Below are 25,725 nucleotides of genomic sequence, written 5' to 3' on the forward strand. Positions count from 1 at the left end.
AGAAACATTTACAAAAATAAACTATTTTACATGTTAGCAAGTTGTGTATGTGATATCAATAATTGCATTTTATATAGTCAAATATGACGAATTTAAGCCCCTCAGAACCCTTTACTTTCCCTTTTAAGAGTGTTGCCTATCTTTTTCTTTGAAGAAGAAGCTAAGAGGCTGGAGGGGATTAGCAAAGTATAATAAATATTTACATAAGAAATGGTAAGTATATTTAGCAGAGCGTGGCTTGTGACCTTTTTAGGGCAAACAATTATATTCAATAATGATGAATCATTTGGTCTATGAAATGTCTGAAGATGGTGGAAATTTTAATTTCCCAAAAACTCAGACCGACACATCTAGATTGTGTGTTGTCTCCAACAACGTTTTATAAACCCACAGATATATGGGTTACATATACTGTATGTATATATGTGTGTATGTGTGTGTATGTATGTGTGTGTGTGTATATATATATATATATACATATACATATATATGTGTGTGTGTGTGTGTGTGTATTTATGTGTATATATACATATACATATATATATACGTGTGTGTGTGTGTGTGTGTGTGTGTGTGTGTGTGTGTGTATATATATATATGCATATGTGTGTGTGTGTGTGTGTGTTTATTATAGAAGATACCCAGAAATAGTCCTGGGAGTGAATGTTTAAAACATCTTACATCCATTTTGGTCAAATTGTAGAAAGAAAAGTATTTGACTTGTTTCAGTCAAGACTGTGTTACAGGGTGTATTTATGATTGAATTACTACCAACTTCACACACACAGCAAACCTGACATTAGATCATGTTTTAGTATTGTTATATTAGTACTAATAAGTCTTGGAGCAGTTGCTGTATGATTAAATCGACATGTAGTCTGCTGTGCACACTGTACTTGATAGGTGCCTTACAGGAAGGTGACATGTACCATGAGCAGAGCCGGCTCTAGCCATAATGGTGCCCTAGGCGAGATGCGCACCGATCACTCGCCCCGCGTCCCTTCCATGGTGTAGGACCGGGGGGGGGGGGGGGGGGGGGGGGGGGGGGGCGTGCGTCACAGGAGCGCCGGACAGGGGGCGCCACTCGGGGATGCAAATTATTACCGGCTTGCAACAGCGCCCCTCCAGCAGCTGGCGCTCTAGGCGACCGCCTATATGGCCTATGCCTAGAGCCGGGCCTGACCATGAGGGCCTCATTTGTGACAGTGGCAAATCAGGTTAATGTGGTCATGTGAGGATTATTGCCAAAAGCCATCAAAATTGTACAATTGCGTTTAATACAACTGCTTGTTAGTGATCTATTAGTGTCGTCTCTGTCCTTATATTTCAGCCTGTGTAGCCACAGGAGCTGACGAGTTTTCATTAACAATAACCTCCTGAGGTAAACTGTGGAGTTCCTCAAGGTTCTGTTTTGGGTCATATTGTGTTGCTTTGTAAATCAATAGCTAACCATGTACTTCATTGTCATTATACAACATTGATCCTATGATTCCTAACTTTGCCTTCAACCAGAATTGTCTGGCTGACATCATAGAAATGACTGTCCACAGCATCCATATATATGAATGAGTTACCCTATTTGGGCCATACTTTTTTAGCCTACTTATTTGTCAGTTGTTCCATTCAATTGAGAACTATATCCGAAATATATTATTTCTCAATCCTTAGACTGCAGAAAATTATTCATGCTAATAACATGAGCATGGACTATTTGTCACATATTACCATCCTTTTACTGGCTTTTTGGTTGTTGTCTATCTAGAGCTGTTAGATTATTATCATTATTGTTGTTATTATTACTGATTTGTTTACAATGGGTCTACATATTAAATTCTTGTCCATTAGACTTCTGAGTCAAACTGACACCTTTTGGTTGTGTATGGAAAGCCCAACAGTTCAATTGCACACTTTTTCTTTTATTATCACATTGACAACACATTAATATGTTAACAGCATATAGACGTATAGAGGCAACTTTATCTTGTTGAAAAATAATTTGTCATATAACTACAATCTAAATATTTTATTTTCATAGGTTGCACAAGAAAGAGGATCTTTAGTATGTTAAATAGTGGTAGGTACCCCCAAGTCTTAGAGAAATGGTTTAACCCTGCTTCTCAGCAGCCAATAGGAACTTATGACACTCACCTGTTCAAACTGGACAGGTGGCTAAAGAAAGATGTAAAATTGATGTCTGTGATCTCAAGTTGGTTTAGATCACAAGCTGGATTTGACTTCTTACATGAAATCAACACCTTTGTGTGTTGTTGGTGTATATTGTTAACATGTCATTAAAGAATTTAAAAAAAAAATCCCGCATGTACTTGAACTGTTCGGCTTTCCATACCTCAGTATACATGCGACACTGCCTGGTGTTGTGTCGAAATTAGCTTCCCCTTCAAAAACGGGGTTCAGTCGCTGTGTGCCCTCCGTGTTGCCTTTTCTGGTTTTAACACCGTACAAGGAAATAAGTGTGGGAGGGGGAAAGAAAACGCGTTTTTTTTATTATCATTATAATTTCTAACCAGAGAATGACGTAGTGCTGCTGTTTTCTTTCCTCTTCGGCAGTGAGGCTGAGCCGTAAACCCGGCAGGGGACACAGATTTGTGAGGGGCACCGCCTGTGCCGCTACACCTGTAAACAGTCTGCGGGGGCTGACAGCCGTGTGGAGCCGCGTGCGCTGCCTGCGTCCACAGCCCACTTCCGGGTGTTTGAGGCAGTGTCGGTGTTGTCGTAGTGAGCGGACGGACGGCTGGAGGAAGGTGTGGGCGGCTGTCGATGTTCTGCAGCCTCAGACTCTCCAGTTTACTCACTTAACTAGCACACTTTCTGGGGTTTTTCTACTTTTTTTTTTTTTTTTGCTCCTCTGAAGAAAAAAATGGGAAGCACGGTGATGGAGTCCAACAAGGAGAGCTCAAAGAAAATGCCAAAGAAGAGGAGAAGTCTGCGGATTAACATGCCAGTGAGTCGGTGAAGTATCAACTAATTTGGCTTCTTACTGTGACAGCTTTTAAAAAAATATAATGAGCTGGTTGATGAACTTGTGAAATCAGGAGTGGCACGTTTTTCTTTAGCCCTTATTTGTTGTTGTTGTACTCGCACGTAACATAGAAGAGCGCGTTTGATTGACAGTTGTCTCTGATCACGACTTTGTTTTTTTTTATTAATTTATTCATTGTGTCTGTGTTACGTGGGTAGCAACGTGGGCTGTTTCGAAATATACTTTTTTTCCTCCTTGAAGCATTTTCATCATTTTCCAACAGCGGCCCTTTAAAGTGATATCACTGTGGCCACCTCCCCTGCTGTAACAGCCAATGTTAATCAAAGGCTGTAATTAATGATTATTTTAAACATATGATCGTTTGGTCTGTCTGGAAATAGTGAAAAATGGCACAATCACAAAGTCCCAGGGTGCAGGATGAGGTCCTCAAATGTTTTGTGTTGTCCAGCCAACAAACCCAAATACAAATTCAGATAGCAATACTATGAGCAGAGGAAAACCAGCCAATTCTCATATTTTGATCACTTACTCAACGAGTCATTGCAGCTCTAAACTAGGTATTGTGAGCCAAACAAGCAGCATTAAGCAAAGGAAACATTTCAGAGGATCCAGCGTGGTCCAAACCAGTAAGTGATGATTCATTATGGTCTCTAAACTGGAGGCCTTTGTTTATTTAACTTCATTTGAATGGCCAGGCCTGATTCACAGTTGCCTCTATTCATCAATCTGGGCAATTACTGTCTGGGATTGTGTTTTTCTTTGCTCCACAAGGCCACAAAGACTTGTGAACTGAATGATGTTATTGTAGACTCTCAGGCTTTTTTTTTAACCTTCTGTTTGTCAAAGCCAAAACATCTCCTGGAAGCTGTGAGCACACTTTTGGTGGCATCGAATTTGTTTTGTCTCGTAGCGTGGGTAATAGCCGTGTTACTGTAGCTCTCAGGCATGCTTTTTTTTTAAGATGGAATCCATCAGGGCCAGCTATCTCAACTTCATCCCAAATGGACTGGATACTGTCTGTTTCCTGTCTGACACTTTGCACAGTAGTTAATCACTTGTAGGAATTTTCTGTATAGCAAAAAATGCGACTTTCCAGGATGCATTCATGTGCAGGTCTATAGAATGGAAAAATCATCTCTCCGAGCATGTGAATACAACACTCAAAGGTTGGGTGTTGGAGCTTTCCACCACCATATGAACTTCCCTAACCTCACCCTGTTGCCTAAAAGATTTCAAACCAGATCTGTATGGTCATCTAATCGTGTATATCTGCTGCAGCATCTGTCTAAAGTGGAATGTAAACCCCAGCCATTGGTATGAAGAAGCAGCGTGTTTTGTGTTGCATTTGTTTGTAAAGGTTTCTGCAGTGGCGAAACATGTTTGTCTTCTTTTTGAGTGGCATGTTAATACCTCAAACTATGTAGTTTTAAACATTTTAGCTTTCACTCGAGTACAGCAGAGTCAATTTTGTGTTAAAACAAGCTAAAGCAGCTTGTAATGCCTAAGAAGATATTCACGTTACCTGTTATGACATGCCATTTTGTTTCACTGCTATGTTCCCTGGAAGTCTGCTTGATCCTCGACACTCACATTTCTTTTATGTGCAGGACTTATCCGCGTTTACTTCCCCACAAATGGAGACGAGTGGCTCGAGCAAACAAGGTTCTCAGACGGTACGGCAATCACTTTCATTTAATGTTTTTTTGTGTCGTTCACTTGCCAATTGTTTGTTTTCTCAAACTTGCATTTTTGCACACATGATTTATCTTGTGTCTTTGGCTCTTGTTTGTTTGGCTTTGAACACATTTAGACGTGGATTTGGGAGAGCAAAATATTACACAAGGCCGTCTCTCCCATTCTGCCAACCCTCACTGGCTTACAGTAACATTACGCCCACTGTGTCCAGGCATAGCAGGACTGCATACAGGAAATTGATTTTTCTAAAAGAAAGCAGCCTCTTCCTACTGTCTGCTCTAATTGATTAGAATAGGAGTAATTGATCATTACCTCATACCCTCCAGAATATGCTTTTCAGTTTTACCACAGTAATATTTGAGCAATGCTGATAAAAAAAACATGCATTCACTTGTGTTTTGAAAGAGCTGATTTATATTCAAACAAAACCCTGAGAGCGTTCACTTGCCTTAACAAGCTCTTGCACAATGACAGAGTGAGAGTTGTTGGCAAACAGAAAAGATGGGTGTGTGCTCTCGCTCCCTCAGATTGACACAGGATTGGTTTAAACAGAAATGTGTGTATGTAGAAGGGCGAGCCTAAAGCAAATACCGTCCTGAACTCTTCATATAAAGAGACCAGACAAATCAGTCTTCCCCTTTTTTGATTTGCGTTGTTATAAATTCAATGATTGAGCCTCCATCGTGATTATCAGGGTTCGTTTTGCTCTTCATGCAGCGCCTCCTCAGACCGGTTGATAATACAGGCTTTAATCTACCAACAGCATTAGCACATCACACTGCTGTTACATTTTATTGTTTTCTGTAAATTCAACCTCCGGGCTGGAGATCACTGCGGGTTATACCGCTTCACTGTATCCGAGCCCACAAATGGTTAAAAGATTTGTTGTTGGCACATCCAGAGCAGGCAGCAGTCAGTAGTGGGAGGAGGCTCTCTCTGTCTCCGGCTAGATTGGCTGCCGTCTGTCATGTTTTGTTTTGGTATCTGCACTGCAAGTAGAGAGAGATTTGTCAGTCTGTTTACATGATATTGACCTTGCAAAGGCAGACTTATAAACACAGAAAGTCCCCATAAAAAAATATTGTCACTATTCTTAAACTAAGAGAAGTGCTCATTGTCTGATAGTGGACCTTGGTGGTGTTGTTACTGACTTGTATCGAGGGTGCAGCCATCAGACATGATGCCCTGCGAGCGCACTGTGCAGCATTACATTGCATCTTAGAGGGAAATGGAGAAAGACTGCATTTGTACGATGTTTTGTTAAATTGTCTCAGTTGCAAGAGATTGTGAATGCAGCACGAACTGCGAAGCTGTGAATATTGTAAAGTCTTGTGAAGCTGTATGTGCAGTCAAAATAAGATAGTTCTGCTCAGGATTTGGTTGTTTTCCAGAATTCAAACTGACTAGAAAACAAGTGAAAAATGTTGCATCAAAGAGCTCTCTGGTATGTCCACTAATCAATCAATAGTTGTTTTTTTTATGACTTTTATCACCTTTCCTTGTTTAACAACTAGGCAGATCATAAAAGAATACATGCTTTATTGCAGTTTGCACATGATACTCACATTGTTATGCTGCTTTTTATGTGACACCATTAAGTGTTACAGAGTGGCTAACTGTTTCACATGTGAGAAAAGAAGAAGTTCCCAAAATAGCAAGCTCTCACAAAAAGTGCAATCAGTGGTTGTCATTGCACAATAAATCTTGTCTCTACATTAGCTGATTCAGTATGGCCCTTTTGGATCTTAATATGAGCTTTTCACAGCCACATCTGTACAACCTCTCCCTCATACTGTGGGGTACACACTGAACATAAACCACAATGACTTGGAAAATAAAACCGCATCCTTATTGTCTCTCAGGGAGAGCGTCGCATCCGTTCAGCCAGCCCCACCAAAGGAGTGTCTGCGAGGAGCCCAGCCAGCGCCCCTCTGCCCCCATGTCCTCAGTCTGCTCCAGTGCAATCGAAGCCCAGCTCAGGTTCACCCAAAACTATCTTCCCCTATCCCTCCTATCACAACTCTCCACCAAAGTCCCCCCGTCGCCTCAGCTTTAGTGGTATCTTCCGCTCCTCATCCAACTCCACACCTGCAAGCATGAAAATCTTCTCCAGAACCCGGAAAGGTGAGTCGAAAAAAAAGCTTCACACACAACACAAAACACTTCACCGACTGCTGACTCAGTGAAAACTGAGGGAGTCACTGTGGCAATGTCAACTGGTGGATTGGCTACAACTGTAGTTTTATAGTTTTATAAATGCAAAAAAGGAAACTAAACTAAATTAAGTGTCTAATGCAGATCAATACTGACAATGTTTTGTGCAAGAGCAGATTTAGGGCAAAGACAATGTCAAAGGAAGTGAGGCACAATAGATGAAACTGTGGTATCAAACATTATTTAGGTTTCCTGCTGTATGCACGAAGTGAAGCCACAACCAGTGTCGGTCTAACGGAGTTCATGAGTTCAGAGATTTTGCAGCTTGCTTAAAAAAACATGTCATGCAGCATTCCGAGTTAAACAAATTGAGCATTTTAGTGCCAATGAGGTAACAAAAAAACCCAAGAAAAATCCACTGCTTTTGTTTTGGGACGCCCTGCAAGCCACCGTGGTCACGAGCCTTGTGAAAGATGGATGGTGACTTGGTTACAGAAACACGTTCATTCATTATCATTCATCCTTAACTTTGTCAAGAAATGGAAATGGCAGGCTTTGTGTATTTATATGCTGAAGTCTAGCCGTAGTACATTCCCCACGCCATTCATGTCATAACAGCTATATGTTATTCACAAAGAAGTGAAAACGAGACAGGCTTGGCAGAACAAGGCCTCGTTTTATGAAGAACAGAACTAAAGGGTAGAGTTTCAGCTCTCGTGTCTCCATGTATTTGGGCGTCTGATTATTACATAACAGAAACCAGCCTGTTTTACACAGAAACAGCCCTGCTGGAAGCAGCATCAAACAGCACAAGGATGAGTCATATGTTTTTGGCTCGTACAAACACCCATTCTTCTGTTTCCTCGCAGAGGGTCAGTTTGGCAGTGGCTGATGGAATAGCTCTGTTAGGGCCAGACCTCAAGAGTCGACATGCCCTGTTTCCTCTGGAGTTTGTTAGTGATGGTAACCAGACTAAAACACACCAAAAATCCTGCTGCTCAGGATTTCAAGAGCCTGATGTGGTTTCAGACATTACATCCTCTCGGTTTGTTTTCTGCCTAATGATGTGGCTTCAAAGTTATCGGGGGCCAATGACAATATCAACAAAGTATGCTTAGAAATGAATATCAGGCAGCGTCTTAGTGGGCAGACCAGCTTTTCTATTTTTATTAGTGGGATGTTTTTGTAGACACCCTACTTTCACCACAAGGGTGTGCTGAAGGCATAGTCTTGTCTGGATTTACTTCTAAAACTTGTGCTGAATTAGCCCTCAATACCTTTTAAACTGTTAATTGTAGTTTTTTTTTTTTGTTTTTTTTTACCATTTTAGTAAACATGAAGTTGTCTTTTTCAGAATCTTGTGTGTTCCCGAACATATAATTTTGTATAATTACATACTATTTATTAGGTGACTATCTCTGACGTGCCTTTTATCCATTTCTGCTACAAATATGATCAAAAATGTCTCCTTGTTCCCGTCAGGTCTAAATATGTGGTAACCGTCAGTCTCTCACTTGTGAAGGCAACTGTAGTGCTTTCATACCCTTATCTGGAAGTGACCGGACTCTCAGGAGCTCCTCATACAACCATGCAGAGTTTTTTTTTTTTCTCCACTCTCACTCTCTCTGTTGCTACTGTGTGCTGTATGTTGTCAGTAAATAAAGGAATTGGGCCATTTTGACTTTCGGAATTCACAAAACGCAGGCCTTAAAAGGGCAGACAGATCATTTTGAGTGGAGGAGCTAAGGTAGGGAAGAGCTTAAGAAAATAAACCATCGTGTAAGTATAAGTTTTTAAGATTCACATGGATCTGAAACGTAGCAACCGGCAATACAAGCTGAATATCAGGATAACTAAAGCTTTAATATAGTGAGGATGTTTGAGGTGACTGAATTCATCATTAATATTTCAACCCCTTGGCCATTAGCCATTGACCCACAGAGGAACACTTGCATAACAAGTTAATTGAGATCTTCACTGGGCAATGTGAGCAGCAAATACTGGATGGGCCATCTGTTAAGGGTAGGGGAGGCTGGTGGTATTGAATGGAGGTTTTCTGATCAGCTGACAGAACATGGGATGTCCCCCTGCTGTCATCTGCCAGGGGCTGGCCTCAGCACTCTTAAAGGTCAGGCCCCCAAAACTTACAGACAGCTGACTGAACAAATGGCAGAGCTGCAGGACTCCCGGCTCAACACCACAGACTTTATGTCTTCATTTGTAATCACTTTTAAAGTTAAGCTGCAAATTTGAAGAAATTAGAAACAAGGTTTTTTTTTTTTATGTTGCCAAGTTTGTGTGATCCTGTACGTTTGTCGCATTTTGTGAGGACGGAGTGAGACAGATGTGTCTGTGCCGGCACTGAGAGGGAGTGTGCAGTGGAAGAGAGGGGCGGGGAGATGTGTAGCTTGAGCCAATCGCCGGTGTATCCCTCATAGACTGGCCTCCTTTTACAGGGTGCTGTCATGCGTGCTATATTAAAGAGACGCCACCCACAGCTGCACCTGACAATTTACAGCACGGACACCACATAGAGGGTGAAAAGGCGCTCCAGTCACAGTTGTTGTTTGCATCACTTGCGAGAGGGCCAATCTTCAGCTGAAGCCGCGCGGAATTTACAGCTTTCATACTCTCCATATCTTTTCTATCACATTTATGAGCTGACACAGATACAGCACACTGCTTCCTGCTGGCTCTGCGGTCCGTGGTCCTGGAGGATTTTCATTTTTATTTTTTTTTTATGCCTGGATATTTAAGCTCAGTCTTGCTGCGGCTTTTCTGCGTGTAAGTAGCACTGCTGGCTCCAAGAAAGGTGGGGCTCTCGGTAGCCTAAATTTTCTCCTGCAGAAGAAGCCAGAACACCTTTAATTAATCTCCTTCATCCCGAAGGTTTCCAGTTTCCTCGTTTAATGAAAAGGACTGTCTCTCTCTGAAAGACAGATGTAAGAGTCTCAAAGACGAACTTTTCTCTAAATCAGCGGACTCACAGTTGGATGTACTTTTCAACTTAATTTCTGTACTATTTTCTTCATGTAGCAAATAGAGGAACTCTCACTTGGGACAGTTTTGAGACATCTGTGCGCTCCTATCGGGATGCAGATGGTCATGATCAAATTTAACTTAGAACCCGCAAACCACTGCTTTCCATGAAGAGGTTTGGCAGCCTGAGGAGGAGCAAGAAACGGAAGGAGCAAGATGGGCTAGGTGGGAGGCATCAGTCCGAGGCGTCGTGTCTGTCCGGTAATGTGCCGTGGTCCTCACTCCCCACAACTCCTGCATTACTCCTTTACCTTAAAGTCCAGTAATCTATACTTTCATCTAGTGAAGGCAGTCACATGCTAGTGCACCTTTTTTATGGTCAATGTATTACAGAACAAATATATACAGAATAATAGATTCTAAACTTCAGTAATCCTGCATTAATATTCCCAAGGTTAAGCATTAGAATGAGTGTATTTACTGCAAAAGCCATGAAGAGAGAGCATCTATCTTCATTTGGTATAAATCTGTTCGTAGACACATACATGGGTGCTGCCAATGCTGCTATGGGCCCTACATATAGTTTAATATTTTAGGTGCTGGTTACATGGCTGGTCTCTGGTTTCACAAATGGATGCAATCCATCTGCACAGAGTGACAGGACGCAGACCAGAGTGGTAAAGATATATGGGATGGTGGTTAGCTATCACTTTGCACCTAGATGCATCTGAATTACTGCACAAACTACATGGTGTTTTATGGATTGAGCTTGATTAATGTCTTCAAAAAAACAGATGGTATGTGACAGTAGTCTTGTTACTGCAGTGCCTCAATCAACTGGAACGGTATAAGTGAAATTTGTTCTTGTTTTGTAGCAGTCATTAGTTATGGTAAAGTGATTTATAGTCACTCTGTCTGACAAGTGTCACTTCAATGTCATTATTTCTGTCACATATCCTCAGGGAGTCTTTTCAGAATAGCTGCTCCATTTTGAAAGCTTTATTTAAATTGACAGCACGCAGCTGACGTAGGCACAGTCAGGACATGCCAAGTTAGGTTTTTTTGGTCATTTCCTCATGCGCGGGGTCAGTGTGTCTGAACATAATACTCCTTCAAGTTTTCATGTCAAGAAGCAGACCATGAACAGTCACAGAAGAGATGGGTGTCAACCAAAAAGCACAGACCACCATGAAAATGTAATGTAGTTACCATAAAGCGAATAAAGCATAGGGGAACACTGTGTGGCACTTTATCATAAACTTTACAGCTCCTGATTTAGAGCCGGTGTGACCTCAGTGGAGTAGATGAGAGGAACAGAGTCCTGTCATATTGATGTACGTCCATATGTGGCTGCTTTAGAAGCAGAGTTCATCATAAACAACGTGGTGACACCTCAGCCTAAACCATACATCCTGTGGTCCAGAGTGGCTGCACCATGGAAGTGCAACTATGTCGCTTACTTTGGTCACTGCACCCTTTAAGGAGCATCTACATGAGAAATTTCAGTCGTTGCGAGTTAGAGGACGTGTGTGCCTCTAAGCAACACTTGCATGTCAGTTTGAATCGTGACCGTTTATTTAAATGTTTTGCCGTGATGCAGTTGTCACACTTATGTGAGTTAGTGAGCCTGTCGTTATTGAAGCGTTACTGTCACAGGGAGCCTGTATTATAGTGTACATAGCAAATCAGTATGGAGCCCTTGTTGCTAATTGGGGTCACTGTCGGTCATATCATCTATTGCTTCACACTCCAGTTCTAACCAGTGCGCCTATAAAAGTAAAGCCATTCACAGTTTGTGATTCATCGAGATCCAGAGAAAGCTTTAGCAGCCTCGCCACTGCTGTGACGTCAACCAATGAGGCTCATGTTGCTCCCAGAGCCACCGTAGGCCCATTTGTCTGAAAAACACTCACCTCGACTCCTTAGGGGGCACCGAGAAGGAAGGGGCCTGCCTTTACGGGTGTTATGTTAACATAGCCTGCTGTAAATTGCATTAGAATAACAGAGTGGGATTTTCCCCTGTTAATGCGGTGCCCTCACCTCTGAATCACTGCCAACATCTTCAAGGATGGGAAGAGTGCTGCTGCTGATGTAAAGTCTATGAAATGTCAAAAAATAGCAGCACGCCCATCTCAGTTCTCAGGACATCCTCATATTGCCTGTTTTGGCCTTTCCAAAATTAAAAAAGATATTTAGTTTAGTTTGATACAAACCAGAGAAAATCAGCTGGAGCCAGAGGATTTGTGGCATAGTCTAGCTATTTTGCTTGAATCTCCACCGAAATCATGAATTTCTTATGAAAATGGTGACAGATTATTTTTCTGTTGATTGTCTGATTAATTAATGGACTAATCACTTAAGGTGCAACTGGAAATTAGGGCTGAAATTAACAATTATTTTCAGACTCTACCAACTCTACCCTATTATTTTCTTGATTAACTGGTAAGTCTGTTGGGCTATAAAAAGTTAGAAAGAAGGGAAAACTGCCCATCGGAATTTCCTAAATCCCAAGGTGGCATCTGTAGCTTGTTCAGTCCAAAACCCCAAAATATTTAGTTTACCATCACATAAAACAAAAAAACCTCAATCTCTGTGGTAAATCATCACAATGGAGACACTGGGACTAGGGAATGTTTTGCATTTTAAAAAATGACTTGGCATTAGATTATGAGGCTAAAGAGAATAACTTTGCAAATGAATGCTGCTTCAGTCTCCCTGTGTAGACGGAGCCGTGTCCATCCCATTAGTGCATCTTATCAGGATGTCATATGTTCTCAGGTAGCTTCACCGCCATTACGCAGAGTACCGCACAGGTCTTTTGTCTTACGTACTGTTAGATGGACCAGGCTTCTTACAGCAGGGCATCCATTTCCTGTTTCCTGGGTGGTGTCTAGCTACTCCCTATTAACCAGGCCGAAGAGAAGGCTCCCAGCCCCGCTGTTATCTCCTCCTGAGGAATGTGCCACAACAGCGTGGCTAAAATAAGAAGGCTACACAGCGGAAGCAGGGTAAGCCAAAAAGGGCCGGCGCATGCCAACTAAATGTCAGGAGATAGTGTGGAGTGCACTTGAACAGACCAAGGAAAAATGTTCACTCGACACACAGGGCTTCACTTCTGTGTCTCCTAACTGAGCGCAATAGAGATACTTCTCTCCTGATTCATTTAGTAGTGTGCACAACTTTGTCAACCTTTGACCAATGATCCCAAATACTTTATTTCTCAGTCATATGATGAAATTGCTTAATAACGATCTCAGTTTGTTTCATGTGACCGAGTCAAGTGGAATGATTACGTGAAAGTGATTCCTGTGTTAAAAGTCAACTGGAAGTCTCATGGTGGAGGCCTTGTGATGTGAACCATTTGGTCCACATCACCCGTGTCACTCATTGTCCGGCCTCGCAAATATGTCAGCCGGGGAGGAGCAGAGGCTGCGTGAGTGTCGCGTGTCACCCTGCGTAAGATTGTGATGCCTGACATGAAAAGAGCAGATGAGGGCTGTCATGTGACTGTCACCTTCGGCCTGACGCTGGCTGCGTCACAGACAGCTGACTGCTACACTGGAGTTGGGTTTAATGCAGCTGCTTATGTTGTAATCGGCCTAGTTATGGTGGAAGGGCGCCAGGAATAGGAAGAAGACGACCTGCGTGATTCACTGTGTTTCTTTTCTCCATATTGATCCATTATTGATCGCTTTTAGAGCATTCATTTAGATGAGTTGGGCTCTGGAGTGCCATCAAGGGATTTTTCATTAACGCGGTGATGCAGATGTCAACAGCTTGTCAGTTCACTGCAGTGTTATTGAGGAATATGTCACAGGAATAATTATAACCTGGAATTAGTGATTAAATTAAATCAGTTTCTTAATTAACAGCTTTTTACAAAAGGGATAGATAGTTCTATTCCAATATTCATCAGTGGATTTTAATATGATTTTTAAGTAGCTTTTTAATTGAATTTTTAGATAATTCTGTCTGCTTTTTCTTGTCATATTTCATTTTCTTATTCAATGTTTGTTTGGAGGCTTTTCAGCTTTTGCAGTTTCTTTATCATCCACATTTTAACGTAAAGACATGCCGTCAATTTGTCACACTAAAAATTTAATGAGGTCCAACCCGCAGAGACGTAACCGGATCCCTCACTGCTCTGCTTTTGGCCACTGAGCCCACACGGGATGCCAGCCAACTCGTCCTGAGTTTAGGAGTTAAAAAACTTTTAAACATTAAAACAAGAGGCAAAACAAAGACTGGAGGGTACACAAGTATCTTCACATCTGGCTAGTTAGACTTGATGTTGGGCGAAGCTTTGCTGTCATTACATTCCCACACAGTCGTCAGACGACGTCTAATCAGGCAAAATAAGGGAAAAGCCCCGAGTGTGTGGGGCTTTAAAATGTAAAAGCCTTTTTGGAAATGAGCTTGCAAATCATACAAACTTTTGTAAATATTTTGATCGTTTTAAGACATAAGGAAATAGAAGTATTAATCGTCACATCTAATAAACATTTCGTGATTTTGTTGGGGTTTTTTTTTACACATGTATATATACATGTGAAAATTACTACAATTCAGCCTCCGTATTGTATGACAACATAATCTGTGTAACAAGTTTTAATTTACAGTGGGTGGATAAAAGAACAGACTGTTAACAACAGTGAATACAAAAAAATCAGTGTTTAGTTTTTATAAATCACTGTTTTCTATTTGAGGGTAGTTTTTGAGGCAGTAACACGTTGTGCTATGTTTTTACGTTTCTTGAAGATGTCTGTTAAAGTTGATATAACTTGTAGCTGTCTTTGTAATGGTGGTGCGTCCCTGTCTGTCAGCGACTGGGCTGAGGCTTAATCTCTGGTATCTATGTTGTGTCTCAGTACCCAGGACGCTCACCAGTCCCTGATGGATCACATATGCATACCCTCTCTTTTATAGTATGTGACACCATTGATAGCATCTGCAACAGTTACGACTGCAGCACCTCAGTGTTGCCAACTAAACGTATCAACAATGTCAGTCCACACTGCATTTCACTTAAAGCGCAGTATGGACTGACTACCAGGGATACAAGAGATAAGTTGTGTTATCTGTTGTGGACATTTGTATCTCTCTGCAGCCTCAGGACTCTCCACACCACCCCCCACCCCGACCCAGTCGTCCAGCCAACCTGTGTTCACCCAGGAGGCCCAGCCGAGCAGGCCCAGCCCTGAACGCCTGGAGCCGAGCACCCGGTCGCGCTCGCTCTCCACACCTCCAGACACAGGACAGCGCCTCAGCCTCCCCTCCGCAAAGCCCCCGATCCCTTCCTCGAGCCCCGTGCCATCTTATTCTACCTCACATCAAGTGAGTCACTCAGCGGACATGTTACTCGTGCTAAACACGCCATTTGAAGTTGAACGCCACCCCATGTCATGTGTTCGCCTCGGGACAGTTCAGTCAATGCTTGTGATTTAGGTGTGACTTCTTTCACCAGTCAGCAGTGTTGGAGCGCAAACATCAAATCTGTGTGGAGATTTTGCATCTAAGGGCTCCACAGAGTCAGTGCACCGTTTGTTGTTTATAGAGCAGAGAGATTTCACATCACAGGTACAAAACTAGTTTAAAGGTCACCTCTCGCGTTTCTAGCTTTTAGGAGAGAGCGGTATGAGTTCACAGACAATAACTGAACTGTCCTATGGCTCAGGAATAACACATGAATTCCTAAAATAGGTGAAATGTTTATTGCTTTTACTAAAAAACATGACTGAATATGTGACTATATTTGCAGGTAAAATGCTGCATGTCTGCACTCATTTAATAATACCAACTCATGTAATGGCTGCATGGCTCAGATGTTGAAACTAATAAGTATTTCCCTGTTGCGGCTACCTAACAGTGGCCTTCTGTCCATGATTTGTGCTACTTTTCTCAGTGTCATAAGGCTTTACAGCAGCGAACAGAAAGCATGGACGATTCAAATGTCTTTAATTCAAGCTGTGATACGTGATCACGCTGTGTGTCAACAGGGCAGTGTTTGCACTATTCGCTCCGAGCGTCGGTGGCAGAACAGAGGGTGTAAATATTCTCTGGCCAATGAAGCGATATCTCCGACAGCATTAGATGTCGGGCTAAGCGGGCGCACAATTGGCTGTTACTGCAGTAACAGCTGAGAAGTAGCTCAGGGTTTTGTCACAAGGGTTCTCATTGTGGGGTTTATCTCCGATTCACCACAGTCTGAGTCACGATGTCATACCAGATTCCCCGCAGCCAGCCAGGAGTTACGTCTGTGCCCACTGAGTGAAAGACTCTCTAGGCCTGCCTCGACCTGTCTGCTGTGAGTGATTGTGGATTCTAACCGGAGAGGATAAATCAATATTTCATCACCAACATTGTATACTGTTGTTATTAACGCCCAAGGACTCAGGATTGTGGTTGAAGAGCGATGAGTCAGTGTCTGTCGGCCTCTCTGTGCCCCCCCCATCATACATGAAGAAGGAGACTCACAATAACCTTCTGATGCTGTAGTTAACTTTCTGCCAAATCCAATTTCAAAAGCAATTAACTTAATGGATTTGTGTACATCTGCTTCCCTGGAGGTTGCTGTAATACTAAAGCAGGCTGCGAGGCCTGCTGTGGTGCAGCAGGGAAAGATTTATGAAAGTGCAGGAGTAGTTTCTGGCGCGAGAAGCGCTGTGTCACCATTGCAGGGCGACGCTGGGGACTGTTTAGCATCACAGAGCAGGTATGCAGGCTTTCTCACACTGCTGCAGTGGCGTGTTGTGGATCTACTTTAGGAACCAAGGGAAATCATGTATCAACAAGCAGCCTTCTCAGTATGCAAACCTCTCAGTATGACACAGCATATTTCTTGCTGGGAGCTCGCCTTTGGTTTGTGTTTCTAGAAATGCAAATGGCACAATTTGCATGTCATTTTCTTATGTGGTCGCCAAGCTGCCAAAGAGTTGTTGCCTGTGCAGAGCTCTTTGTGTCAGAAGACATTAACTCAGACGATGTGACAAGGCATCCCCAGCTTCTTGCTGCTAAGCAACGTAAGGGATTTCCTAATATGGTGAAGCGGCCAGGTTGCTCTGCATGGAGGGGTGTGTCCACAGCGCGTGGAGCTTCCAGCTTCCTCCTCCCCCCCACCCCCACCCTCCCCCTCACCCACACACACACACACACACACGCTTCATGTGAGTTTTCCCGTGGTGAGTGTTGTTTGGCTGATTTTAGCTGCAACAATGAGTTCAGCTGATTTAATGTGTTGCGCCTGTGTCGGGGCCGTTTGGACAGCGCGCAGACATTGGTTGTCCTGCGGCTGCAGCAAATGGATCAGGACTGTTCCACTCTGAGTTTTAAGGGGTGTGTGTAGTCTAATAATAATGTGCCACTGAAGTTGCTGCTCGGCGGCACAAGGTTTTTGTCACGTTACCTGTGTATATTTAGCGGACTGCGTGGAGCTTTGTCTAATCAGTGAAACGCCGGTTACGCACGACGTATTTTTTTTTTTTTTTTTTTGTTATTGTACTGGGCTGCTACGCACCGCACCGTGTGTGATCACAGGCTGCCGGGGCCGCCGAGGAAAAGTCGCTCCATCCTGCTGCTCACTAACAATTTACAGCAAAGTTTTGTCGTGCTCCGGCGTGTGTCGTCCGGAGGATTTTGCTGCGATCTTGACTGCAAACTTCTGCCCTCTTTCCTGCCACAGGTCTACGGTTTATTTGAAGGCATGCTGGAGAAACTTGAACTAGACGATGATGGTAAGCGGCACATCTCCTTCCACTGCCTTGTTCATGTATATGTGAGTCCATAACATGAGGATATCAAAGCTGCTCCGGTTGTTTCCAGCCAAAAGGACAGTCGGATCATCCTGCGTGCGTCTGTCCGCACAGATTCATCCGCACTGAATTGTGTCACATATTGGAGTGATTCCCTTTGCAGGCGGCTGACTTTGCAGGTCTGTCATCACAACAGACCCCCTTTAGCTGAATGTCTCAGTCGACATTTTTCTAATGAGAATTGCTCGGAGCGGTTTTGGTAAATGATGGCAGATACCTGTGAAATGCTGGAGAGGCTACTTGCATCTGAAGGAGACATTCAACAGGCTTCCTGTCTCCATTTGGTCAGAGTGATTAAAGCTTTTGAACTTATTGTCTCCTAGTATGTGAATAAGGCTGCAACTCCAGTCCATCAAAGACAAATGTCCATCAGACCCTGACCAACAATCAATTTTTCAATTTATAATTATATAAAATGGGGAAATTTCCCTTACATTATATTTGAGGAGCTGGAGCAAGCAAATATTTTATTTTCCGGTTAATGATAAATAATAAGATATTCGTCTCACTTTGTCAGTAAACTAATAAATGAATCCGCTCAATGTTTCACCACCACATGTGGGAGAGAAATTACTGTAATCATACAAACTGCTTCATCTGTGAAGTACCGGAGCACTTTGCTGTCTGTGTTTTTCCACTGTTTCTGTGCTTGTTGGTGCTCAAAGCAGAGCTTAATTATCAGTAAGATGGAGCAGTAAAGTGGCTGTAAGTGGTCCAGACCCGTAATGGTTGTTTAGACTCAGAGTGTTTTGTTTCCAGGCTCTCATTATATATTCCCTGTGAGATTTCTCTTTCCTCTTTAAAGTATTTTCCTACTTTTTCTTCTTACAGCTGCTGAACCTGAGAGTGATATTTACATGCGCTTTATGAAATCCCACAAGTGCTACGACATCGTCCCCACAAGTTCCAAGCTGGTTGTGTTCGACACAGCACTCCAAGTTAGTACTGTGACAAAAAAAATGTTTCTTTTGCCTCCAAACTTTTTTTCCCCCCATGTTATTGGTCCTGAGAGCCGATGAAGTGTTTCGGCTCCAAAAATGGAGATCAAATATTGCTGTGAAGTATTGTGTGTGTGATCCTGTTGTTCAGTCTAATTGGAGTTTTCCTTCCATCTGTTGCTTGACAGGTTAAGAAAGCGTTCTTTGCCTTGGTGGCAAACGGTGTGCGAGCTGCTCCACTATGGGACACAGAGAAGCAAAGCTTTGTGGGTAAGAGACCTAAAGCTGTTTCAAAAAATGACTTCATGGCCCTCCCATGTCTGCCCTTGTCAGATACTAAAGTAGCTGTGTTTTTAGCGTGTAAAGAGGAGCTATAGACTGTTTTCCTAGTTGACAGGTTTGTAGGTTTGTTGCTGTTCAGGTCTTATTAAGGCATGTTATACATTAAGCTTTAAAAGTTGTGAAATCATAAATACTTGAACCAAATAAGAGAAAAAATGTTTCCACATTTTAAGCTAATACTCTCCTCAAAGAAAAGACTGGGCTTAGCGATCAAAAGTGAAATTTGCAGGAGGAAAATGTCAAGATGCCTTTATTCTTCTTACTTGTTCTTAAGATTCTGACTCCAGTGACTTCATGAGACTTCAGTTTTCAGTCTACACATATTTAGTCACAGTTTCTCTTAACAGAGATGGAAAATGTTCTTGCTGTGCTGGTTGCTAAATGAACACAGAGGAAATGCTGTGTATTAATGGCGCTGGTTATGCTTCGCGGAGTGTGACGCCATATTGAACAGAGGTCATTATAGCCGTCGTAAACCATTAAGCGCAGCAATGACTCGTCTGTATTGACCTGAGTTTGGAGATAATATTGACCCAAAAAAAAGGAAAGAAAATTGCTGCAAATGATGTCAAAAGCCAAACCAGCCGTGAGTTGGCTTTGTTGTGCTTTTTAAAAAATGTTATTGAGTTTATTGTAAGTCAGCCTGTGATGAATAATGAATGTCAAGTCAGCGTGAGGATAAAGCAGGGGGGGGTCGGTGATGTGTTGTTTGGACCACGCCCTCGTGAGCACTGTCTCTTCTACTCAGTTGCACAATGCCTGCAGGCACGGCGCTGTATGTCATTTTAAAGTCTGTTTTCATTGCAGGAATGTTGACAATCACAGATTTCATCATCATACTACACAGATACTATAAGTCACCAATGGTAGGTCCGCTTCACAGCTAACGTTTGCATAAGAGTTGCTTCAATTAGGATTTCTTTGTCATATTTTTCTTACACCAATGTCTATTTCTTGTTGTATTTCAGGTGCAAATTTACGAATTAGAGGAACATAAGCTCGAGACGTGGAGAGGTTAGCATCACGATCATACTGTCATGTCTTTGTGGCCTGCATGAGATGCATGAGTGTTTTATAAGCAGAATACATAAATACTTGTATATTTTATTTGTTGTTACGCAGAGGTTTACCTTCAAGCAACATTCAAACCTCTGGTCAACATATCACCCGATGCAAGGTGCGTTGTCCAACTATGAATTATGAATCAATGTATCTACATATTTTTGTGAGCATGTGAGCAGATTTTATTGTGCCACTTGTAACCAGTCATTGTGTTCGTTGTGTCACCAGCCTATTTGATGCAGTGTACACCCTCATCAAAAACAAAATTCACCGTCTGCCTGTCATCGATCCCGTCACAGGGAACGCACTTTATATTCTCACACACAAGAGGATCCTCAAGTTCCTCCAGCTTTTTGTGAGTCCAACACAGTCTCTGCCAGTCTGTCTGTGAATGACTGTGTGGCTTTTGAATCTACATGATGGATGAGCTCTATTACTTATGCTGATACTGGTCCCACTTTCACTTGTCTGCTTCCCCCTAGTGGTCAGAACGGAAATTAATTCAAATGTGACATGAATTTAATGAATTGGGTGGAGAGTGATCACACTGAACATGTCTTCGTTGTGTGTGTGTGATGATGATGTTGTTGTTGTTGTTGTTGTGGTGTGTGTGTGTGTGTGTGTTCTCCAGATGTGTGAAATGCCAAAGCCAGCTTTCATGAAGCAGACTCTCGGGGAGCTGGGCATTGGTACGTACCATGACATTGCTTTCATCCACCCGGACACGCCCATCATCAAAGCACTCAACATCTTTGTGGAGAGACGAGTGTCTGCCCTGCCTGTGGTGGATGAGTCGGGTAAGATCTCAAGCCTCAGTGCTGACAAATTATACAAGTATTATTAGTGATAATAATAACACTACTTCTAATAATAGTAAATTAATGACTTTTTTACTGGTGTTTTCTATGTTACAGGCAAAGTTGTAGATATTTACTCCAAGTTTGATGTGATTGTAAGTTGAAATTTCTAAAATTCCTCTTTTCAAAGTGACAAAATACCAAATATTAGAGGCTAACCCGCTGTGTGACACTTTAAACAATGCATGTGCACGTTTGTGTGTAGAACTTGGCCGCTGAGAAGACGTACAACAACCTGGACATCACGGTGACGCAGGCGCTGAAACATCGCTCTCAATACTTCGAAGGAGTCATGAAGTGCCACAAAATGGAAACAATGGAGACCATTGTGGACAGAATAGTCAAAGCTGAAGTGAGAGTTTGGAAAGGCAAAGAAATGCACATACGTTAGATTACCCAGAAATCACTCCAGGACAGATATGAAGGTCATGTGTGATTGTGTTATTTGTGTTTTCTGCCAGGTGCATCGGCTGGTGGTGGTGGACGAGCGCTCCAGCATCGAGGGCATCGTCTCCCTGTCAGACATCCTCCAGGCTCTGGTGCTCAGCCCTGCAGGTATAGATGCTCAGCATTGCTAGCCCCAAATCCCCTTCTGTCCTGGACCCCGAGCCCTCTCCTCACCCGCCCTCTAATCCCGTCCTGGGTAGGAAACGCACAAATGTTATTCCTGGCTGGTTGTCGCCTGTAGCTGGCTGTGAGGAGGTATGGTGCCTGACGTCCTGTTTGTCCCGCTGGATGCCGCTGTGTGCAGTGTGGATTTTTGTGTCAGGGTGAAGAGGCTGTCCTCCTCTGTCAGGACAAGAGACTTCACTGCTGCTGGCTCAAAAACAAATCCCATGTCTGCTCTTGAAATATATTTATTGGGTAGTTGTTTTTCACTATACAGCAGCTATATAGTGTAAATAGAGATTAGCATATTGGTAAGTTGTGTTGCAAAGACAGACTAATTGAGGGAAATCAGTCAACACATGTAGTGCAACGTGGTAAGCATTTCTAACATCGTCCAAATTAGTCCGAAGCATGTTCAGACCAAGCATGAGGAGAGGAGATGGGAGCCCGGCAGCAACGATGCTTAGAAAGTCCAGATCAACAACATGAACTGAGAACAAATTTAGTGTGAAAATGCGGTAAAATGTCTTGAATCAAAAGAAGCTTCAGGTCATATCAAACTATTCCTCCACGTATTTCTAACCTGAATATCAGAGTGATTAAACTACAGCAAAGAGCACAAAAACAGGTCTTACCAGGCATCAAGTTTAAGTGAGATTTGTTAGAATTTGGTTTGTTTTTCCTTGGACCCTGAAGCTGTCAGTCTGGTGGGATGATATGGACCCCAAAGTTCATTGTTGCTAAATTTAAAATGTTACATTTGAATGTAAACTGAGGCAGAACTCACCCCATGCAGAGGCTTGATGTATTATAAATAATAAGTATTACAAGCTCAGCTCAGTTATGTTTGGTGTATGTTTGTGTTCAGGCTGCAACTCCATCAGATCAGCAAAGTGTTTAGAGGATCGGGCTTTATTGAAATGTTTATATTATCATTTATATTTGTGCATAACACGGCCTCAGTTTTGTGAAACTAACCAGTTTGCTGCAGCTTCTCACTGGGTCCAAGCAAAGTCCAATGGGGCAGTCGTTCAGGGCTTCAAAAAGAATCCTAAATCTTGTTTTTGCAAACAGGAGCATCAGTTTAGACGGACATGTCTGCCATGTTGTACAAATAAAAAGCCGGCAGAATTATGCCTATGTCTGGTTTTATTGACTCTACTGGTTTTATCCCCACAAAAGTGCAAAATAAAGTCATTCAAACTTGCTAGAAGCATTGATTTGTGAAAAGGTTTTTGTAGAACACGAAAATATGTTTATTTATATTTTTTTGAATAACATGTCCCTTGTAGAGGACATCGGCATTAGAAGGCATTTGCACAAGTCATTTGTTAATGTTAAAACAATACATTTTCTTTTCAGTTCTCATTGGATGAATTTTGGAAAACGTAAAACCTGCTCTACTGCCTGGCTCCCTTCATCCTCGTCTACAGACGGCTCAATATCTGACTCTCCCTCAGTCATTTTAACAAAACCTTTGCTGCCTCTCTCAGCGCTCACGTTAGCACAAAGGACATGATGGGTTAAAATGTGTATTTTGAAAAGCTTAAAATTAACATGCACTTCTAAAATCTTAATATAGTATAGAGACTCAATAAAAAAAACAATACCCTTATAAATGTAGACAATATATCTTTAGAAATATGATCACTCACCTTCGTCAGTGCCATAAAACATACAAATTCCCACTGTTCTACTATGCTACAGTATGTTAATGTATGCATCGTGTCCTAACTTGTGCTTTCTTCTTCTTCTTTGTCTTCGTCTTCTTCTCCTTCCCCTCTGCAGACGCCTGTAAGGAGGAGAACCTGGCTGAGTGAGAGGGAGGATGCATCAGCTGAAGTGGAGATGTGAGGGGAGTTAAAAAATATATATTTTTAAAGGTTGAGGTAGGGAGCGTGAGGCTGAGCAGAGCCAGTCCGAAGGTCCCAGAGACGCCTGCAACTGATGCACTATAGAGGCTTAGAAACCAAGAGCTAGACAGCTGAATGAAGTGGAGTTCCTGCACTGAGGATTGATTTTCTGAATTCATTTTATTTTAGTTTGTTTGAACACTGATCAGATACACAGTGTGTTGTATTAATACACACAGACACACACATACATATACACACACACACACACACAGACGCGTCATGGTCACTAGCCGGGAAAAGGTGGGAAAGTTGAGACGAATGAAGGGCTTCAGTGTCTTGGGCTGTGTACTTATGATCCTGCTGCTGTCACCAGGTGGGTTTTTGTTGCATTTTGTAGTCGATACTAAATTCCACAGATGCAACTTATTGTTTAATAGCAAAACTACACTTCACCTACAATGTGGCCATTTTATGACTGTTGTCATTAAAAAAACTGTTTGCCAGTGCCAACATGGAGGGACTGATGCCCAGTCTTTATTTGTGCCTTTTGTTTGCCCTGTCCACAACAGTTAACACTGACAGTATTCATGTCCTTTGACTTTGTATCGTCAAACGACTGCAACCATTTGGATTTTAAAAAGGAGACTGTTAAGATATGAATGTGTAATATTTAGTTAGCTGACAAATTCTACCTTCTAATTAATCAAAGATTTTCTATTATTTGGTTGCATTTTTTTGCGCGATGACTTTAAACCATGTCTAGAATTTCTGTTAAATGGATTTAATTCTACAAAGAAAAATTCCTAAATAAAATCTGAAGAATTTTAGCACAAAAACATGGTCGGAGGCAAACACAGCCGAGAGCCTCTCATTTTACATCAGTGGTGATTTAGAGTCATTGCGACTTCAGGATGCAGATATGGAAGACCGAAAAATGTCTTTTTAGATATTTAACCCCCCCCCCCCCTTTTTTTTTTTTTTCTTTCAACATTTATTTTCAGTTGTTTTGATGCTTCAGATAATCTGATACAAACAGGCAAATCACCTTGGTTATCTCAGCTGTAGCTCGACAGGACTCATCTCCATCTTTGACTGTAAATAGGATCATTTTCGGGAAACGTCACAAAGCTTTATTTTTATGAATGTGTCAACATGTTTAAAGAGACCGCAGTTTTAATGTTATTTTTGTAAATATATTGTGGCAATATGTCCGGTTCAAAGAGACTTTGTATCAGATCAACATGTACTGTAAATGTGCAAGCATGAGAAACTACACTTCAGCAGTATGAATGTTCTTTGTTTTACTTTTTCTATTTTTCTGGCTGCAGAAAAATAAATGGACACTGAATGTACTTTAAAGCTGTGTTCATAACCTTTTATTTAACTTTGTGTTCTGTGTTTTTATCTGGTCCAAGGATGTGTTTCCTACAGTGGCGTGGTTCCCAGTGGCTGACATACTCGCATTACTAAATCCCCCTTTACCACACCCTTTAGGTAGATGGGACGACCTCCGTGGGTTTGTTTCACAGCACGTTAATTCATACACAACTTGGTGATCTCTGTTCTTTGAGCAATCTCGGCCAACTTGGCATTCATATCACCACTTAGGGTGGCAGAAACTTGATGTTTTGGCTCATTTGTATACACTCAACCCATTGACAGAGGTTGGAGGGAAACTGAAGCGTCTCCTGTGCAGTGTGCCTGTCAATGGTTACTGGTTATTGTGGCAATAAATATACCAAAGATATACATGCTAATCCAACTTGGCCATTCATTTTTTGTATTTAATACATATATGTATATATTTTTGGAGAGTTATCTCACAATCTTCACATATCTGCTGATAACTGCAGAAAGACACCCTGACCATCCCTCATGTTGACTCTTAAACACACATACATTTATAGAAACAATGGATTAGTCAATTGACAGTAAATTAATCTGCAACTATTTTGATAATCCACTAAGTGTGATCATCGTGATGTTTAAGTCTTTTTTGTTTCTCGCAAAATTTTTGGGTTTTGGACAGTTAGACGTCTCCTTGGGCTTTAGAAAACTGAGGGGCCATTTTCACTGTTTTCTGACGTCTAATGGACCAAATTGTGAATATAATCAGTGGAATACTGCAGCCGTATACATTTTTACATATCTTTTACATATATTTTGTACCTAGAAAATTATAATTTCAATCTTTGGCTCTCTGGCCAAACACACAATGACCCAGGCTGTTTGACTCATACATCTATTTACATGACTGATAACAGAATGTAAAAGTGTTGCAATAGTTTCCTGATTTTGCATTTTATTTCATATGTACCATTAGCCAAAAGTCCAGATAAAAACATACGAAAACAATGTCAAAGTATGTTTACTTATCCTCAGAACTATCACTTTGTATTAGACATTGAAGAGTTTTTTTTACTT

At 41.9% G+C, this 25,725-nt stretch overlaps 1 protein-coding gene across 2 annotated transcripts; it reads left to right on the plus strand.

The window, feature by feature from the left end:
- Positions 1 to 2,716: 2,716 nt before the first annotated feature.
- Positions 2,717 to 25,048, plus strand: LOC139213843 (5'-AMP-activated protein kinase subunit gamma-1-like). Of its 2 annotated transcripts, XM_070844505.1 has the most exons (16): positions 2,717 to 2,962; positions 4,609 to 4,674; positions 6,559 to 6,820; positions 14,937 to 15,163; positions 17,508 to 17,559; positions 18,469 to 18,575; positions 18,764 to 18,845; positions 19,725 to 19,783; positions 19,886 to 19,931; positions 20,040 to 20,094; positions 20,208 to 20,334; positions 20,611 to 20,776; positions 20,894 to 20,931; positions 21,042 to 21,188; positions 21,298 to 21,391; positions 23,234 to 25,048. In XM_070844505.1, the coding sequence occupies exons 1-16, from the start codon at positions 2,879 to 2,881 to the stop codon at positions 23,263 to 23,265; spliced, it is 1,644 nt and encodes a 547-aa protein (XP_070700606.1). In that variant the 5' UTR covers positions 2,717 to 2,878; the 3' UTR covers positions 23,266 to 25,048. The 2 variants fall into 2 exon arrangements, with proteins under 2 accessions (XP_070700606.1, XP_070700607.1); XM_070844506.1 differs by lacking the exons at positions 2,717 to 2,962; positions 4,609 to 4,674; positions 6,559 to 6,820 and adding an exon at positions 9,848 to 10,090.
- The last annotated feature ends 677 nt before the right edge of the window (positions 25,049 to 25,725 follow it).

This window comes from Pempheris klunzingeri, chromosome 15 (genome assembly GCF_042242105.1).
Source record: "Pempheris klunzingeri isolate RE-2024b chromosome 15, fPemKlu1.hap1, whole genome shotgun sequence".
Classification (NCBI taxonomy): Eukaryota; Metazoa; Chordata; class Actinopteri; order Acropomatiformes; family Pempheridae; genus Pempheris; species Pempheris klunzingeri.